This window comes from Balaenoptera ricei, chromosome 21, assembly GCF_028023285.1.
Source record: "Balaenoptera ricei isolate mBalRic1 chromosome 21, mBalRic1.hap2, whole genome shotgun sequence".
Taxonomy (NCBI): domain Eukaryota; kingdom Metazoa; phylum Chordata; class Mammalia; order Artiodactyla; family Balaenopteridae; genus Balaenoptera; species Balaenoptera ricei.
In genome coordinates, this window is record NC_082659.1 from 18,359,514 (window position 1) to 18,379,389 (window position 19,876).

The 19,876-nt window shown below is 39.8% G+C and overlaps 1 protein-coding gene across 5 annotated transcripts in view; it reads right to left on the reverse strand.

Annotated features, from left to right (window-relative positions):
- Positions 1–16,701, reverse strand: part of MICU3 (mitochondrial calcium uptake family member 3) — a 117,147-nt gene extending 100,446 nt beyond the window's left edge. For 3 of the 5 annotated variants that reach the window (XR_009499862.1, XR_009499861.1, XM_059909264.1), the window contains exon 1: positions 16,265–16,685. Coding sequence is in view for 3 of the 5 variants with exons in the window: in XM_059909264.1 (XP_059765247.1) it covers positions 16,265–16,654 (390 nt within the window). In the remaining 2 variants the exon portion in view is untranslated. Of the gene's footprint in view, positions 1–16,223 lie in introns of all 5 variants that reach the window. The other 2 variants (XM_059909265.1, XM_059909266.1) reach the window with 2 other exon arrangements.
- Between the last annotated feature and the right edge of the window lie 3,175 nt (positions 16,702–19,876).

A 19,876-nucleotide genomic window follows, 5' to 3' on the forward strand; every position in this document is an offset into this window, starting at 1 on the left:
TTTTCTAGATTACAACTGAAAGAAACAAACACAACATACCATTAATAGTTTGGACTATTTTTCCCTAAATAAATCACCGTGAACTTACCTGCTGCTAAAACAAAGTATCATAGACTGGATGGCTTAAGTGACAGAATTTATTTTGTCACTGTTCTGGAAACTAGATGCTCAAGATCAAGATGCCAGCATGGTCATGGTGCGAGCTCTCTTTCTGGGTTGTAGATTGCCACGTTCTTTCTATGTCCCCCTATGGCCTTTCCTCAGTGTGTGGGCATAGAAAGAAAGAGAGGGCAAGCTGTCCGGCATCTCTTCTTGTAAGGACACTAATCCTATCAGATCAGGGTCCCACTCTTACGACCTCATTTAACCTTAATTACTTCCTTGGAGGCCCAATTTCCTAATACAGCCACACTGGGGGTTAGGGCACCAGCACATGAATTTTGGGGAGACACAAAACATTCATTCCACAACACCAACCACAGAACAACCCATCTGCCCTTTTTCTCTACTCACTTATACAGGCCTTAAAAATGTTCTTGTAGGTCATCCCCATCAAGTTGGCAATTTACTCTCTGGAAGAACTTGAATATTTGGAGATTTAACTATGTCCCCTGTCTTTTGGATCATTTATAAACAACCAAACAAAAAACATTAAATAAGATCAGTGTCAGTCTCCTTGACCTACCTATACCCCAGTGGGGGGGTTTCCTGCTTGCTAGTCCCAACTTGAGATTCCCCACCCGCCAACTAGCCTTGGGCTGCTGCATCCCAGCTTGGGGGCGGGGGGGGGGGGGGGGGGGGGCGGGGGCGGTGTCTCCTGCAGGCCAGTTCCGGTCCATGGTTCCCTGTCTGCCAGCATTGGTCCAATGGCACCCCAGCAGGAGGCTTCCAGGTTGCCAGTCCCTGCTTCTGGTTCTCTATCCGCCAGCCTCAGCCCAGCAACTTGGAAAAGCTCTAGTGGTGAACACACCTCTTCCAACGAGGCCTGAATCGCAACCTAGGGAGGCCGCTGCCTTCCAACTTTGGTCCTTCCTTGGGCACTCTCTCTCAGCTCTAGGGTGTTCTTTTTAATTTTGATTCCTTCTTAGTAGCTAATCCCCTGTAAATAGTTAATAATTCTTTATATTAAACCTTAACTGTTTCTGTTTCTGACTGGCCCCTGACTGATACAGGAGAGCCTGAAGATGAGTGTCACGGGGCGCCCCAGTGCTGCCTGAGGAACAAGCAGAAGAGAGGCACGCCAGAGCCAGAGCCAGAAGCCTCCTCTGCCTGCAGTGTCCCTGTCACAATCTCCCGTCAAAGAAGGAGCATTATTTGCAATTTCTAGCGGCAGCGTCACAAGCAGGGCAAGGAAAGGTAGATCTGGAGCTGAGGCAATAATGTGACAAGTGGCACAGTAACTGCTGCTCTGCATACACAAAGTCCCTATTTAGCCACAAATTAAAAAAAAAGCTAACACCTACAAGAACTTCCTATGTGCCTGGCCTTTTTAAAGCCCTCTTAATAATCCTATAAAGTAGGTACTATTACTATCCCTACTTTACAAGTGAGGAAAACGAAGCATGTAAAATTATTTCGCTTTGGCAAGGTTCCTCAGTGAAAGAGCGGAGATTCAAATCTAGGTATTCTGACTCTGCAGACCACACTCTTAACCATAACTCTGCTAACAACTGTTTCTATTGCTAAGATTGCTAAGTTTGAAAAAATGAAGAGAAACTCTTCATTGAAAGCCAATGTTCTTCAATACTGCTATTAAAAAAGACAGCATACTTAGTAAGTTTTAAATCTCTGAAAAAGACTAGAAACAAATATTTCCAAATGGTAACAATTATTAATTCTGAGTAGTATATATGATTCTCTGTATCTTTTAATTTTGGCAAAAATAACTCTAAAAAGAGAGTACAATAGAAGCACTAACAAACGTATAAAAATTTAAAAGTAATGAATCAATTTTTCACTTGTAGAAATTAGTATTGAAAAGGATAGATAAGTTTTAAAAATCATGGAATATTACTGAGTTTTGGCAGCTTATTCCCATCACACTGGCATTAAATTTTCTGGAAGAACTTACATGTCACTTGAACTTAACAGAAATGAAAGCCGAAAAGGCATTATCTGGGACAAAGTTTATAAAACTAATGTCTTAATTTATAAAATAGATTTAAAAACTAAGTTTGGAGAGGATTAAGGGATGGGAACAAAATTAAAGCAACTACTAATAATAACTCAATAAAGTATTAGAAAGAGTAAAGTGATTTTGAGATTAAAAAACTATATAGCTGAAATAGACCTTACAGATTCAAATCAGTCATCCCTACTTATGACATTTCATAGAAGAATGTCCCTGCAAGGTGAAATGACTTAGTGATCATTATAGAGACAGACAGTGGCAGAGTCCTAAAACTCAACCCCTGTACACACCATATCTCATCTAAGAAATATTTTTAAAGGCATAATTAATATGTAGTCTTTAAATTAGCTGTAAAGTTTTTTTTTTTAATTTATTTTTAACTTATTTTATTTCTGGCTGCATTGGTTCTTCATTGCTGCGTGTGGGCTTTTTCTCTAGTTGCAGGGAGCAGGGGCTACTCTTTGTTGTGGTGCGCAGACTTCTCATTGTGGTGGCTTCTCTTGTTGCGGAGCACGGGCTCTAGGCACGCGGGCTCGGTAGTTCTGGCTCGTGGGCTCTAGAGCTCAGGCTCAGTAGTTGTGGTGCACGGGCTTAATTGCTCCGCGACATGTGGGATCTTCCCAGACCAGGGCTCAAACTTGTGTCCCCTGCATTGGCAGGCGGATTCTTAACCACTGCGCCACCAGGCAGGCCCCAGCTGCAAAGTTTTTATATTTGGAAAGTATTGTTTGGCGATTCAGTTTCATCATCTAAGAGAAAGTCTGAAATAGTCCCATCCAGAAAGTTACCCAAGAAAGAAGAGAAAAATGCTCATGTCGAGGAAATAGAGTAAGTTCTTCACTGGCCCTAAATACAGAACTGTGCAGTGTTTATTTGCAGGAACCATATCAGGCTCATAAATGTCCAGCAGATTACAAAGTACACATCTGGAAAATGGCTCTAGATCAGGTCCAAAGAGGCAGTGACTGTGGAGATTAAGGCCAGTGAATTTCCCCTACCACAAAGGAACTGTAAGGCTTGAGGCAGGAAGCAGATTCACCTTCAGGTTCATCAAGGCAGTTAAGATTTATTTTTGCAGACAGATTACTGAGGACTACCCAAGGACAGTATAAAATCTATGCATATAATGTTGTTATGTGTGATATACATACTTTTGATTAAAATTCTTGTTTAAACTTGGGAATTATCAGTTCTTATAATGAAAATTGAAAAGCTAAGGGTATGCTGTTTGAAGTAGTTGGTGGTAGAGAAATATATTATATTAATGCAGTAATTAATCTTCCTAGGCATGCAGCTAGAGTACATTTCCCAGTGTCTCTTGCACTTAGACGTAGCCATGTGACTCAGTTTAGGAAATGGAATGTGAATGGAAGTGATGTGTCACTTCCAGGCCTGGCCCATAAAACCTTCCCATATGTGTTCCCCCATGTCCCACCCACCCCACCCTACTTTTTGGCTAACTGGAATGTTGACACCTTGGAACCCACTTGTTGAAGATGGCAGAGTCACTATCAGTCTGGGTCCCTAAATGTCTACATGGAAGAGGACCACATGGAGGAGTCTTCCGATCAACCAATCACCCACCCAGAATTATTACATAAACAATATAAGATTTTATCGGGTTGATCCACTGAAATGTGAAGGTCCATTTGTCAATACAAACTAGTCTACTCTAATAACATCATATTTGAATATGATTCTGTATATTAAGTTGATTGTGGGTCTTGGAGACAATGTGAATGCCTTGACAAGAAGTAAGCAGGAAATGAAAGTATGTAATAGATAACTTCATCTGGTATTTCTTTCTGGAGAAGAGTACATTGCAGGGAAAAAATAATGCTCCAGGACTGTGATATAGCCAAAAAATTAAGGAGAAGTTATCCAAGGATTTTTCCTGGCCAAGGGTAGAATGTTTCCTTTTTAAATAATCTCCCTTCATCTGTAGAACTTGGTCCTAAACATAATCCCAAGAGTTCAACATACTTGTGGAACTGAATGAATCTGATCTCCTGTCTTTTATCAGTTACTTTTTTTTGTCACTGGTAATGATGAAGACTCTGTGCTCTTCTCTGCCACCAACTTCACTTCAACACTAATATTTGGCAAATACTTAAATTCTGAATCACTGATACTGATGGAGGCAGATATGCCCTGGCTATATCACATACTACCTTGCCAGTGGCAACTTGTAGGCATTCCTACTCACTTATTAAAGAGGACTTTGAAACATAATTCATGGTTTTCCTCGTCACTCCAAATCACGTCAGAGAGAACTTAGACATTCAAGCAAATGGCCCATCTAGTAACTTAGCCTCAAAGCTCTCTGGCTTCCCAATTTCAAAATTCAAGGACAAAATTCTATAAACACCCTACATCATCTCCCAGAACTGCTCCGTCTCTGGGACTACTGGGTACTGCTAGAGAAAAAAAAATCACACAGCCAATATCCATTTATGATCTCCAAACTCTTTTCTCTAGTCTCACAGCAAGATTCATTTTTCCTATGGAACTAGAAGTGAGGGTGAGATGAAAGCAAATTTAGTTGTGAGGAAGTAATAAATTGAGCAAATTTACTTCTGATAGATCATTTCCTCTGTAAAGAATGGAAGCCACTTGCTTGAGCCTGGGCAAAGGTAGGACATGCTGCAGGTGGAGATAGACACATCGTTTCTGAATAGCTGTTGTGGGATGGGAAATGGAGTATCAGGGACATGTAAAAGGACTGTTATCTATGTCTCCTTGTACACCTTTCAGTTTGTCAAGGGTTTACACCTAGATAGAATTTCTGAGTTACAGGCATGTGAATCTTCAACTTAACACATAATGGCAATCTATTTTCCAAAGATCTGTACCCCTACTAGCAGAGCATGAGGATTTTTATTGCTCCACATCAACGCCCACAGTTATTGTCACTATTTTTAATCTTATCAATCTAATTAAGAAACAGTGTTTCACTGTAGTTATATTTCCCTATTGTTAGTGATGTTGAGCATCTTTTCATGTGTTTACTGGTCTTTTGAATATCTTTCTCTTGAATTGCCTGTTCAAACCCTTTGTCCATTTTTCTATTGTGTTGTTGTTTTTCTTACTAATTTGTAGATTGTCACTATATATTTTGGATGCCTATTCCTTGCGAGTGCTATGTATTCTAAGTATCTTCTTCCATTCCAAGACTTCTTTGTATTTTAGTAGATATTTTTGTTTTAATGAAGTGAAAGGTAGCAGTATTTTCCATTGTGCTTTTTGCCTTGTTTTGAAAATCCTCCTCCTCCTAGGATTAAAATTTTATTTTCACATATATTCTTCTAAATATCATGAAGTTTTACTTATCACATTTAGGACTCTAATCCACCTGGATTATTATGGCATGGGGTAGGCATCTAATTTTATTTTTGTTTCCCACACAGAACACTTGAACTCCAATCAAGCCCTATTGTCTTGCATATCACTGTTGTCCAATATTTGAGATCCACCTTGGTTTAACTCCTTTCAAAATGATAATAATTATCATCATAATATGTAGTCAATGTTTAAGACTTACCCCATTTTTACCAATTTCTTTATTCACCGTTACTTCTTGAATTTCACCTTTTTTTCATGTTCATTTCTTCCTAATATTCACTCTTTAGTAGGTCCTTCAATGATGATCAGAGACTGGTAAACTCTCTGTTTTAAGAAATGATTTTATTTTATCCTCATTCCTAAACAATAATTTACCTAGGTAAAAAAATCTAAGTTGGCAATTATTTTCTCTTAGCTCTTTGAAGACATTGTCTACTATCTTCTGGCTTCCATCTGTTGTCATAGATTAGTCTTCAACAGGCCAACTGCCATTCCTTTGTAGGAAACTGGCCCTGTTTTCCCTTTATCTTTGATTTTACAGTTTCACTATAATGTGACTAAATATAGATTTATTTTTATTTATCCTGCTCAGGACTGTTTATGCTTCCTAAACCTTAGGATTAATGTTTTTGTTCCTTTCTGAGAACTGCTCAGTTATCTTCTCTTAGAATACTGCCTCTCATTCTCTCTATTCTCCTAGTCTGTAACCCCTAATTGATGAATTTTAGACCCTTTCAGTCTATTTCGCACGTCTCTTAAACACTCCTTAGTATTTGCCATTTCTTTAAAAGTGTGTACATTCTGTGTAGTTCCTCCAAATTATCTTCCAGATTACTAACTGCCTCTTTCAGTTACATTTTATATGTTGCCTAATCTATCCAACCTCAAAGACTATACTTTACATTTCTAGAAGTTCTATTTGATTCTTTATTATAATCTACCTATTCTTTTTCATACTGATTTTTCATTATGTCTTTAATCATTTTGAAAATACTTAATTTATAGACTCAACCAAATTATCCTATTATTAAATCATCAGGAGTCTAATCACTCAGTTTGCTGACTCTCTTTCATAGAACTTAATATACTTTGTACTTTGGATTATGAGCTTATCCTCTTGGAGACCTTCTCTGTAGGAATTACATGTGGCCAGTGTTCAGGGCATCTCCCTCCAAAGAAGTTTTGCGTTTCTTTCTGCCAGCTGCAACAGCTTTTTCTCTGCATGGGTAATAGAAGTTCTAACTCTAAACCCATTTGAGGTAGTGTGGGACCATTTTTATACATTCTCGGGAGAGTCCTTTTTTCCACTTAGAGCCCGTGCAGACACCGTCAGGCCTCCCTGTCATCAGCTTGTACTGGCGGGACCAGGGATGGTTTTCTTCTAGTCCGTTCTGTCGATAAGGGCTCTGGCTTTAGGGAGGTGGCGCCTCAGCTCCAACGTCCCAAGGTCTTGTCCCCACACGGGCATTAAAATCCACATCCCTAGAATTCCATGAGTAATGACTCACTGCTCCCCCACTTAAGCCACAGGTCACACTGTTCTAGTTATCAGCTTCCTCTTTATTCCTGCAGCGGGCAATTTCCTTTAATTTCTTAAAAGCCTGGTATGGCATGTAAAAAAGACGTTTCAAATATTTTTAGGACAGATTATGCAGCATGTTGTATGGATAAAACCAGAAGTCTAAACCATTTATTTTATTAAATGAGCATCCCATAATTTATTTACGAGCATTTTCATTTCACTTAAAAGCCATTCCCCCAACACAATATACTTCACAACTAACAAAGACCGACATATACCTATTGTTCATTCTCTAGTTTTTCCTTAGAAAGAGAACTCAGATGTTTAGCTAGGCCCAATAGCACACAGAATAAGGTCACATTCTTCAAGCTCTGTTGCAGTTAGATAGGGCCGTTTGACTAAGTTTTGGCCAGTAAATGTAAATAAAAGTGTTTTTTGAGACTTCCTGGAAAGCCGGCTTAAAGGTTGCTGACTCAGCCATACAGGGCACAGGTGAGTAAAGGCAAAGTCATCATTTTGACTTATTTCTCCTGACCCCAAGCCAACTGCTCCTCATTGCACTTTACTTTTACTTATTTCAGCCTGTGTTATTTCCATAATCACTGTAATCCCTGAGTTTAAAGCTGTTGTAGAGGGCAATGATAAGCAGCAATGGGCAGAGATCACTGTAGAGGGAGGACATGAGGGAAAGGCAAGGTAGGAAGATCTGTATTTTCCCACACAGAAGCTAAACACTATGTGAAGATCAAATTGCTTTGGACTAGGATGTGGTACTGTGAGTGAATCAGTAGTTAACACCACAGCGCCTCCAGCAATTTTTCTAAGTTAGCTAACTGACCCATTTGTTCTCCAATACCTTGTTTTTCCAAAGGAATTAAACTTCCCAGGGAGCCACTGTACTCGCCTACAATTAAGAAAGCACAGCGGAAGACACTGGAATTATATAGTATATTTAAGAATGCTACTTTCTCTGTAAGATTCTAAGAGAATCAGAGTAAAGTCCTGAATAAAACATATCCCCAAAACATGGAAAAGACGTGTTTCTAGAACTTCTCTATCAGTCTTTAATCAAACAGTACACGCCTACAACCTGAGTAACTTCTGCCCTTATAAATCTGACACTTAGATAATCCCACTCTGGTTCACTTTTCCATATCCTCCCAGTTTTCACTATTCTAATGAAGATCAATGTTCAACCTCATCTATGGCTTTAGCCATGTTCCAAATTCTGTTAGATGAGGGGTGTGGGTAGAAGACCAAAGACACCAAGTGCTATTCTCCTATAATTTGCCAGCAAATGGCAGGAACCTTGAGAAGTTTGCCTCCTTGCCTACAGTTTTATAAAAAATTTTAAATAACTACTATAATGATTCAGGATAAGTTTTAGATTTAATTATTTGGTGATGTATAGGTGTAATATTTTTGATAATTAAATATTTAGTTCACAATAGCACTTTTGTACTTTTGAGTAATAAAATTTAGAATATTAGATCAAAGTATGAAATACAGACTTTTAACGTTGCTCCCCAAATAGGATGTCTTGACTTTGATTAAGTCTGTGTTATAAAAGACTTGAATCAACACTCCTACCTGACTTTTACGGTGATCAGGTAATCACCGGGGCTAGCAGATCAGAGGAGAGCATGACAGGCATATGTGATAGCACAGCTGCACAGTACTAGACCAAAGGGTTACTAAGACTGTATTCTTTACTAGGAGGACATAAAATCCTGATGTGACACATTTATTTGGATAGCAAGCAGTCTGGAGGAAGCCACAGAACAACAAAGATCGAATGCAGAAAGGAGGTAAAGTTCGAGTCACACTGATCTCCGATCACCACAAACCCTAGTCCAAAAGCTTTCTATTACTGTCCTTAGGACTCCATAATGAGCTTGATGACAGTAATGTCTCAAAACCTTTCTTAATCTCCTGGTGACAAGAGTGAATGTGTTTGTATGTATATGGAGAATTACAAACCACATTCCACCTTAGATCAGTAAGAATAAAGTTAAAGTGGTTGGAAGAAGTTTAGATGATCCTATCTGAAGAGAACCAATTTCAACAGGTTGGAGTTAGCTTAAATTGGACCTAACCTATAAGAGCCTTTCTGACCTGCTGTGAGGCTGGTTAGGAAGTGTTCACTCTGAATTGCTGCAAGCAATTTGAACAATCCATTCTATTCCTTCCAGGGAAATGGAAAACCCAAATCTCTCACCTAGTCGATACTTACAGTGTCAACTGGATAGATATCATCCTTATCAGAAATCTGGAAAAAAATGGAATTATTTGAAATTCCTTTATATACACTTTCTGTATTCTAAATTCCAGAGATGGAGTTGAGTGTTAAAATTGTTAAAAGGCAAACTAGTGAATGGGAAAAAAAAAACCCAGATGGATTCTACTTTTCCAATTTGGAAAAATAATTCTGTAATGAGCAAACACTATACCAGTCAATTAAATGATACAGCACTAAAGTTCCATATTTTGCTTAGCTTATATAATCTAGTAATACATCAAAGGATAAAGGAGTAAAGGGTTACTTAAAGAGGAAGATGAAAAAAAAATAGGTCTAGAAAATCCTACTTAGTATACAAATGACTAGGTGTTTTCTTTAATGCTACATAATGCCATAAATAAAACTTGTTCAATTTTTTAAAACACATTTTTCTCCAACACGGGTGTGTTTACACTACACAGAATAAAGTTACTCAAATTCTCAGTGTTTGGCACATACTTACAGGAAATCAGAATTAGTATTAGTGAGAAGTAGTACTGTCCAGTTTAAACTTGCCCATCAAGTTTAAACAAAAAGAATAAAATTTGGAGTGTACTATAAGTTACGTGTATTTCCTATATAAGTTAAATATTACATCATGGGTAAAAATGTACTAATTAAATCATATTACTAACATTCACACATCTCAAAAAAAGAGATAACATAAACAAGAATTAGAACAGCAAAAGTTGTGACCACGTAAAAATATTCATCGAAAAACTTCTACATTTCATGAGCAAGTTAAAATCTCATTTTATCATTTAAAAACTCACATTTAAACTTGCAAATACTAAACATGAGCAAATTAAAAAGTTTCATGGCTTTCTACTTTTTTTAAAGTGGCTATGTCAATCCTCTACTCTCCCCCAAATCTCTGTCATGGTGACTCCACAAATTTCTACTATCTTGCTCCCAGAAGATGACATCATCTTCTGTTTCACAGAGAAAATAAAAGCCATCAGGCATGAACCCCTTCGACTGCTTCCCACTAAACATGTATGCTCTCTGCCTCCTCCTAGCCCTTCCTCCTGTCACACCGGAAATGGCATCTCCTATTATCCAAGATTAAACTCTTCCCTGTGCTTTAATTTTCAGCTCCCATCTCCACCTTGGTCCTTGGCAAATCAATCATCCTCTATTTCCTTTGGGTTTAGTGTTCCTCTTCTTTCCATCAGCAATTAAATTATATTCAAGGGTCTTTCATTAAGAAAAAAATCAATTCTACAATAAAATATGTCCCTTGAGCTACTGCCCTCTTTTTCTCTTCATGGTCAAATTCATGAAAGGGTTGTCAACACTTACTTCACCTTGTCCACCTCAGCTTTTCTTTACCTTTACTCTCAACTTAGCCAACTATAATCCGATTTTCACCTTCAAGATCTCACCAAGATCACCCATGACCTCCTTGTTGCTAAAACCGTCGAACACTTCCCATTTCTCGTCTTAGCTGACCTCCTCTGGGAGCGATCACTCTAACTGAATACTTCTTATTTGAAGTGCAGTCTTTTGTTGGCTTCCACAACTCTCCTGGCTTTCTTTCTTCTGTCTGGATCTCGGCTTTTTGCAGAGTTCCATTTCTCTATCAGTCTTTTAAAACGCTGATGCTCACCAGGGCTCTCTCCTTAAGTGCTTTTCTCTTGTTCTACATATTCTGAACAACATCATCCATTCTTACGACTTTTAACACTTGATGATTCCCAAATCTGTATGTATAATACAGATTTCTCTCCTGAGCTTCTGACCTATGTATCCAGCTGGAAACTTCCCTTCAGCTGTCCAAAGATACCTTGATCCACTGTGCAAGTTAAAAACTCATCATCCATGTCCACTACCCCTAACCTGTTTGTTTGTTTGTTTGTTTTTCCTGAAGACCTGGTCTCAGTGAAATACTGCACAACCCACCCAAGTCACCCAAGACAAAAACCTGAGTATCATCCTAGACTCTTCCATCTCTCTCATCCCTAAAATCCAATCAACTACCAATCCTGTTGATCCTACCTCCAGAATCTCTCTCCAATCCAGCAACTTCCAAGTGCTTCACTGCCATTTTCCTAGTAAAGCCATAACTATCTCTTGTCTAAAGAAATATTATTGTTAAAAGCTGCTTGGGGCTTCCCTGGTGGCGCAGTGGTTGAGAATCTGTCTGCTAATGCAGGGGACACAGGTTCGAGCCCTGGTCTGGGAAGATCTCACATGCCGCGGAGCAGCTGGGCCCATGAGCCACAACTACTGAGCCTGCGCGTCTGGAGCCTGTGCTCTGCAGCAAGAGAGGCTGCGACAGTGAGAGGCCCGTGCACCGCGATGAAGAGTGGCCCCCGCTTGCCACAACTAGAGAAAGCCCTCGCACAGAAACGAAGACCCAACACAGCCATAAATAAATTAAAAAAATAAAATAAAAAAAAAAACTGCTTGACGTGGGAATTCCCTGGTGGTTCAGTGGTTAGGACTCCGTGCTCTCACTGCCGAGGGCCTGGGTTCAATCCCTGGTCGGGGAACTAAGATCCCACAAGCCACATAGCGTGGCAAAAAACAAAACAAAACAAAACAAACTGCCTGACATGTATTTTTTTAAATTAAAGAATATGGAGAACCATACTCGCTAACATTCTCACCTAAGAGGCAACAACATCTTACCTGGCTACCCTGTGACAAATAAATCTACCAGATTCTACCAGGAAACCAAAAGAGGGGATCACCTAATTTAGCTTCCTATACAACAAGGTTATTCTACACAGAATTAACCTGTCTCCAATTTCACATCTGTGTGACTTCCCTCATAAGACTCTTCTACATTTACACATCTGGCAAATTCTTCAATATTCTAGGAAAGAATGAGCATTACCTCAAGTCTCAAAACGTGCTGCCTTAAAAAGAAAAGGTATACAGTGAAAGAAACTTAACAATGCATAATTATTGGCAATTATTATAGAAATATACAAAAGAGATGAAAAGTATTGCTCTCTTTTCCACTTGAGAGTAAAACTAAACTGATTAAAGCTTCTTAAGATGATCAAACCATAAAATAGATCATGCGTTACATATAATACGTAAAATACTTGATTAAAGCATGTTAATCAATCTGGTAGATTTAAAAATTCTTGAACCTGAACCAGAAAGGCAGTTCTAGAACCCAAATTTTTTCTCTAATAAAAATAATGCTTTAAGGTTAAAACTGTAGGGTTGCAAACAGAATCTTGTCAACATCTCTCTATAACATTAATAAAGTTCAAGGCCACATTTACTGAAAAAATTTTGGCAAGCCAAACTTGCACAATTAAAATAAATACGATGTCACGTGATTTGGTCTCCCGAAGCCTGGAATTTTGACCTTGACTGATGTCTTCCCATTTCTAATGCTATAAATAACTACTTTAGCTGAACAAAATATGAAACTATGCACTCTCACAGAATGTGGTTGTGTCCTTTCAATGTGTATGTCCCATGTCAATATTTAGCATGGGCTTATTCATTCGACAGGTATTTATCGTGTGCCTACCAGGGTTAGGCTCTATAGCAGGCAATGAAGACATACAGGTGATCAAGACAAACACAGTGCCGCTCCTTAAAACACTGAGAAGACAATTAACAAATAATTGCAAAAAGCCATCATCTGGGACTACAGGATAAGCAGGGGTATTTTAACAGATCTATAGCGTCAGGGAAGGCCTTCTGGAGGAAGTTCAGAGGCAGTGCCTTTAAAACAAAAATCTTCAAGGCTACGGTAACAGAACTGCATGTCTGTAGGTTACTGCTGTTCATTCCCATCACTTATGTTATTCTCACAACACGTACAGGTTAATTTATATGCTAGGTTTATGTTCAGTATAAAATGCAGCTTAGAAGAGGCTTTATAAATCAAAGGTTCTTCGCTATAGTTTGAAACATCAAAAGGAATCACTTCTACCACTTCAGGGAAATCAAATAAGCATAATAAATGAGGAGGCAACACAGGTTTAAAATATTTCTGACAAATGGCAGATTGACCTCATGAGTCTCTTTGAACCCCTTCCTCCCTTAACCACATTAAAATCCCAGTAAATGAATCTTTCAAAAGGTGTAAACATACAAGAACTAAAAAAGAAAAAAGGAGAGGAGACTAAAACACTCAAGAGAATTCATCAAATTTTTATAAAATTGAAGAGCTGGAGGAGTGATAATTGACCTAGGGGGGCAGACGCACTACCTGGGTACTGTGGAGGAGGAGACCAAATGGAAGTTAGCTGATTTTCAGTGCAGACCTCCAAAAAGATAAGACCCAGGGAACACAAGTTACTGTGGAGGGAGAGTAAGTGGTGGGGATGAGAAGAGAGGATTAGAGAACAATACGTAAGTCCATCACTGGACACTCCCCCAGCATACATGCTCTCACACATATGTGCACTTGTGCCTGAACCCAGAAGATTCCTGTTCCTCCCACCTCACCTATTCTTTGAAGAAGTGCAATGACACCAGAGAAAAAGACTTATAAAATACTGACATTTGGATGCCACTCTAATGAAAAGCCCAGGTTAGCAAATGAAAAATCATGCCCATGTACAAAGAGCTTCTGAGTGGCTCTCAAATCCAGATAGGTAACAACCATAGATAAGTGAGGAAAACCTCCAAAATGAAAGTGAGAGCTTAGAAAATCAAACAGGAATTTAAAAAAAAAACAAAAAACCTGGAAGAAACCACACAATACATGGAGTAGAAGACAATTTTTAAAAACCCTATAATTAATACCCTTATAATAAAAAGAGAAATATAGCAGCCATAAAACAAAATACAATGAACACATGAACATCAGAGAACACAAAAATAGTTCTTTGAATTAAAAAATTAGAATAGCTGAAATAAAATATTTAATAGGAAGGCTAGAAGATAAAGTCAAGGATATCTCTCCTAAAAACAAACAAAAAGATTAAAAAGTTAGAATTTAAGAAAGATTAAAATTTGAATTAAATTAGGATCTGTCAGGAGGTGTAACTTCAGAGTAATAGAGATTCCAAAAAAAGAAAATAGAGAAGAAACTGTCCAAGAAATAATACAAGAAAAGTACAGAAAACTTTCAGATGTGAATTTCCGTATTGAAAGGACCCTCAAGTATAAGGCACAATAAATGAAAAAATGCCCACACCAAAGCTCATTATTGTGAAGTTTTCAAACACCAGGGATAAAAAGAAGATTATAAAAGTTTTCGGGGGGGAAAAGGTAAAATACAAAAAGGAATAATGATCAGGATGTACTACTGGAGACTTGGCAAGGGTAAGACATGATTTCAGTATTGTTTGACTTTTAAAACAATATACAGCAATTTTTATAAACACCAAGCAATAATAATGTAAGTAAATAAATAATAGACAATAAATAGGTAAACAAATGAATAAAATAAAAATAAAACCAATTTACTGAATGCTCACTACCTGCTAGGGGTGCCATTCAAACTCCTTTAAATATATTAACTCATTTAACTCTCATAACTCTATGAGGAAGCCACTATTAACCTCATTTACAGATGAGGAAACAGGCATTGAGAGATTAAGTAATGATACATCTAGGAAGTGGTAGAGCCAGAGTCCTAGCTTTCTGAGCGTGGTCTTTCAAAAACTGCATGAAACTGTCTCTCAACTTTAAAAGTAAAATTAATTTTAAAAAAGAAGAAAAGAAAATACCATTTGAACATTCATTACCATCCTAATCTGTTCCCAGATAACTATGGTTGATTAAAAGTTCTGACTTGGTCAATCAGGACACAAGCTTAATGTGTGTGTGTGTGTGTGTGTGTGTGTGTGTGTGTATGTGTGTGTATGTGTGGGGTTGGGGGATGAAGGTTGAGACTATTTGCTAGTATTTTAAGTATTCACTGTATAAAAATACTTTATGCTATGTATGTGTGATTTGCTGCTAGAAGGTCGATAAAATAGATTCCCTGCCCTAAATACAACAACAATCTCCAAAAGAACTGATGCACTTACAGCAGATCACCATTGCGTATTTGGGCAAAGAATAAAGGGTATATAAATTTCATTAAAGTTAGAAACAGAATAGCTGCCTCTTTTCCAAAGTACTGTCATCTAGGCCCCTCACACTCTTCTTGTCTTGCAAGAAAAACTTCCCTAGATGATTTCCTAGTCATACATGACTGTTAAATATACTGATAAGACAAAAACTTCATGCCCCTTCACTCACTCTTGCCTTACACTCACCTTTACCTTATATTATCAACTACATAATGAGACTTGAACATTGTCATCTGAAGTTCCTCTGCAGGAGTTAGCTTCATTCAGTTCCCTACTTTCCATCGTCTCACTTACTGTCCCTACTTAAGAATATCTGGCTTTAGCGGGGGGAAAAATTAGAGAAATAAACTCTTCTTGAATAATTTTTTTTCTTTTCTAATCTGGTGACATCTTCATTCATTCTTTCTGACCTATGATAAGGAGGCTACACAGTTTTGGCATTTCCTTTCTTGGGACCAATAAACTTCCATACAATAATGTCGAGGCTTCTGGGACCTCAGACCCTCCTTCGGTGCGCTCCTACTGCACTGGACCTCCTCCGTCATTTGCTGTTGCATGGCCCTGCCTAGGAGTCCTTTCTCTCACATATGCGGCCCTCCACTTTCTGCCTGTCATGCCTTTGACTTCTTCTGCGTCGCTTTTTGGTGTTATTTTGTCGTGGGTTTGGGTTTTGGTAGATAGGTGATGGCTGCAGCAACCTTTAAGATCCTGATGTGATGCATCAAGACGTGTGATGCATCATGTACGTCTTCCCAACACCTGGGTGAACAGACCTGGGGCTGCCTGGCCTATTAGATTTCGGTCTCGCTCACAGGACGTCCCGATCTGTAGCCGCACAGTCACACTGCGACAACCCGCAACGTCCGGTCTCACGCGCGCCCTGCACGGCTGTCACACCGTCCCTCCCAGCGCTCAGGTGTAGCCCCTGGCGGTGCTAACCCCGAGAGTCACCTGCGGGCCGGCCGGGCGCGCGCAGGTGCTCACGCACATACCGTCTCCTTGGCAGCGGCGACCGGGATGGGAAGCAGCCCCCGGCCGCGGGGCGGTGCCTCCGGCTCTGCGGCCGCGCTCTTGGAGGGGAGCCAGGGGGCCGGCGCCCGCGCGGAGTCGGCCCTGGGGTCCCCATACAGCTGGTAGCACACCAGGCCGACCAGACCCCCGCCGGCCGCGGCCGCGATGCTCAGCTCCCCCCAGCGCCGCCGCCGCCTCCAAGCCGCCTCAGCCACAGCCCCCTCCTCCTCCTCCCGGCAGAAGAAGGGCCGGCCGGGAGGGCCCGGGGCCATGCCCGCAGGCCGCCCGCACGGCCCAGGGAAGGGATGGTGAGGCGAGGGCGGAGGCGGGAGCCGAGGCGGCGGCCGCAGAAGCCTCCGCAGCGCAGCCATAGCGGGAGCTGCCCGCACCGGAGCTAGGAGGGGGCGGACGAGGCGGTGGAGGGGGCCCGAAACCTCGCGAGAAGTTGGTGCGCGGAGGTTCGCCGCTGTCCGAGAGCGACCCCTACGATTGCGCGGTCTGAGGTCCCCTCCGGGCGGCCTTCAGCTGGGGAACCGGGGGTCTCTGGCTGGGGACAGCCTGGGGAGGAGGGGGCGCAACCGGCTGCTCCTCGGCCCCGCGTTCCCAGCCCAACCCCGCGGTCATAAATGCGCCTCCCCCGGGCGACACCTGACTGCGCGAGAACCCAGCACCGCAGGCGACAGCCAGGTCGGCTGAGCTGAGCTGAGCCGAGCCCTCGGGGGCGGGGGTGTTGGGCGCCCCTCCGCTAACGTGACCCTTCGCCTCTGCTTTGCTGGGTGTGTCTCGAATCATCGGTAATGCCCCTCTAAGAAAGTCACATCCCCTAACGGTATCCTGATCTTCTGATACGAGGTCGGGAATAATTTGGAACGGTATCTTCAGGTGTACAACAAAAATGAGATATAAAAATTTGGCTCGAGTCATAAAAATAGCAAATTAAGTAAAAGGATTTTTTTTTTTTTTGACTACATGACAGCTTCTGGTCTTTTGATGGGGGAAGGCTAATGCTGTTTTTTAGTTACCGTTAATATGTTTAAAAAATATGACCATACCAGCGGCGTGACTTAATTCAATAAAACAGAACTGTCTTACTTTTGGGGGGAAGTTGTTGATATAAATAATCGGTAAGTGTATTGTGCCATTTTTAATTTTTGTTATTCCTATACTTGTTTGTTTGCTACACTTTATGAGAAAGTGTTTATGACATTCTTATCAGTTTCCTGCCCCTGAACCCAGTTTTGGTAACTTAGTTACCTAGCTTTGGTCTTTATATTCTGGAATGTTTCCAGGAGCCCTTAAAATATTATGCATCTAGGGATGTGCACAACTAAATTTATTAGTCTCAAACGGGCTGCTGTCACAAGGGGATTAGATCCTGGCAAGTCTTATGAAAACTAAGGGCTTTCAGAGGCAAACAAAATGAGATTTTCTGGCCCAGGTCCTGCTATTGTCACTCCTCACTAACCCCTTGCCTATAAGTAATCTATCAGATACACCTCAGTTACATCTTGTTTTAATATAGGCTAATGGAATTTTCCTTTCTTAAAGCCACTAAAAGTGATAAACAGAAAAAGCCTCTATAACATGAACAAAATGTGTCTGTTTTAGGATGCCATCTCTGTATTTCTTTTACTTTCAGCCTGTTGGTTTTATATAACCAGTGCCTCAAGGAAGACTCAGTGGTAGCTCCTTGTTTTATCACCAAGATTCCTTCAATTTCTGTCTTCTCTGAATTCTGGAAAATTCCCACAGAAGCATTTATTCTCTGGATCTACAACACAGTTCTTCTTCTGGCACTGTTTACTTCGAGCTGAATACAATTTCCGGATTTTCTCATAAATTTCCGACATGGCCTAATAGCAGAATTCTTGGACAGACTGATGAATTTTTATTAGCTGCATATTAAAAGCCGAGAAGCTTAAAAAGAATTAGGGAGGTAATACAATAAGGTATTACAGTTAAGGAAAATGACAGAAATTCTCCATCTAAGATGATTTCACATATCTATCTATATAATTTCTCTCCAGTTTAAAAAAAAAATTAATGTAGCTCCTGCAAGCTATTTCTTTGGCTAGAAACCAAGTTCTGCCATGAGAGGTGCTGCGTTTAGGTTGGCCAAGTACTCAGAAAGCTTTGGATAAAAGGTCTCTCTACATGCAGAGGTTATTCTAACTTTCCTCAGTACCTCTCTTCTAAAAGCTAAATTTCCTTAAGAATAGTTATTATTTTCTTCTCACTTTTGAAGCTGTGTAACTATAGCTACATGAAAATAACTTGATTCCTTTAATACCTGTATATTTTGAGTTTAATTTTCAAAGGGAAAAATTATTTTTTTAAAAAAACGTGATATTAGGAATTTGGAAAATTTTTTGAAATTACAGGTAATAATGTTAGATCGATATAGATTTAGCCTAATTTCTTTCATCTTTTATGTCAATTCTACTATTAAAATATACAAAAAATGTCCCTAATATACAGTGAGAGCCTACACCTTCAAAAAAATATTTCATTTATGTTCACTATGGTGTAAGTAAAAAGAAATGCTCTAAAGCATTTAAAAATATTTACAACAGCAGGAATTAAGCCAGACAGTTTTTCAGGAAAGCAAAGCTATCAGTGGAGTGATCAAGTAGAAGGCAAATCTGGACTCTTGATTTTGCTACATCTTAATTGCATAACCTATAATGCTTTGGAGGCCACAGTTTCCTATAAAATAATGGAATTGAATAGGTGATCACCTTCTGAACCCATGATCCTAATTAACCAAAATGCTCCAAGCATATTAGTAAAGCGAATATATATACTTCCTTCATAGCATTTTTCACGTCATTTCCCTTCTCAAAACACATAATTGCCCTACAATTGCTTTATTCTTCCCAATTAAAATTCCACCCCATGAACTAATTATTTTAACCTTTTAATACTTTTAAAATTGCAAATAAATGAGTGACTTTTAAATTTTGAAAATGTGAAATTTAAGTGTAATATGTGTCATGCCTGGGCACAAATGTCCTGTTTAACAAAACTTCTATTAAAAAAATCCTGCTTATCTAGTTGTACTCGCTCTGAGCCCCAGAATCTTGACTAGTTGGAAGAGGAGCAATTATCTCTGAGGCCCTACATCAGGGCACATGAGCCTCCCCACCCACAGGTCTACTCAGTTCTGACAGAGGGAGGCTACCAGCCAAAGAGTAAGGCTGCAGCAAGCCACTTCTCTCTTGGGAAAGTTGTTCCCATCTTCAGTGCTGTTTTCCTTGGGGGACAATTGGCAAAATCAAAAGAGAAAGTGATGGGAAAGTTGTGTTCTGTGGGGTTGCAGCCTTTTCTTGGTCTTTTGTCTTCAGAGTGCCAGCCACTAGGAGTCTGGAACTTTATTCTCCAGCATCCAGAGCCATGGAAACCAATTTATCGAAGGCGCTGAGAAAACAGATCGTTTTCTATTTTGACTAGCTCCCACTCCCAAAGACAAGTTGACAATGGTTTGCACTCTGCCCTCTTCCCTTAGTCAAAGCAAATTCTTCTAAGCTTCATGAAGCCAGATCATCTATTTGGCTCAAATGCTGGCACATAGTAGGACTTCAACAAATGCTTAT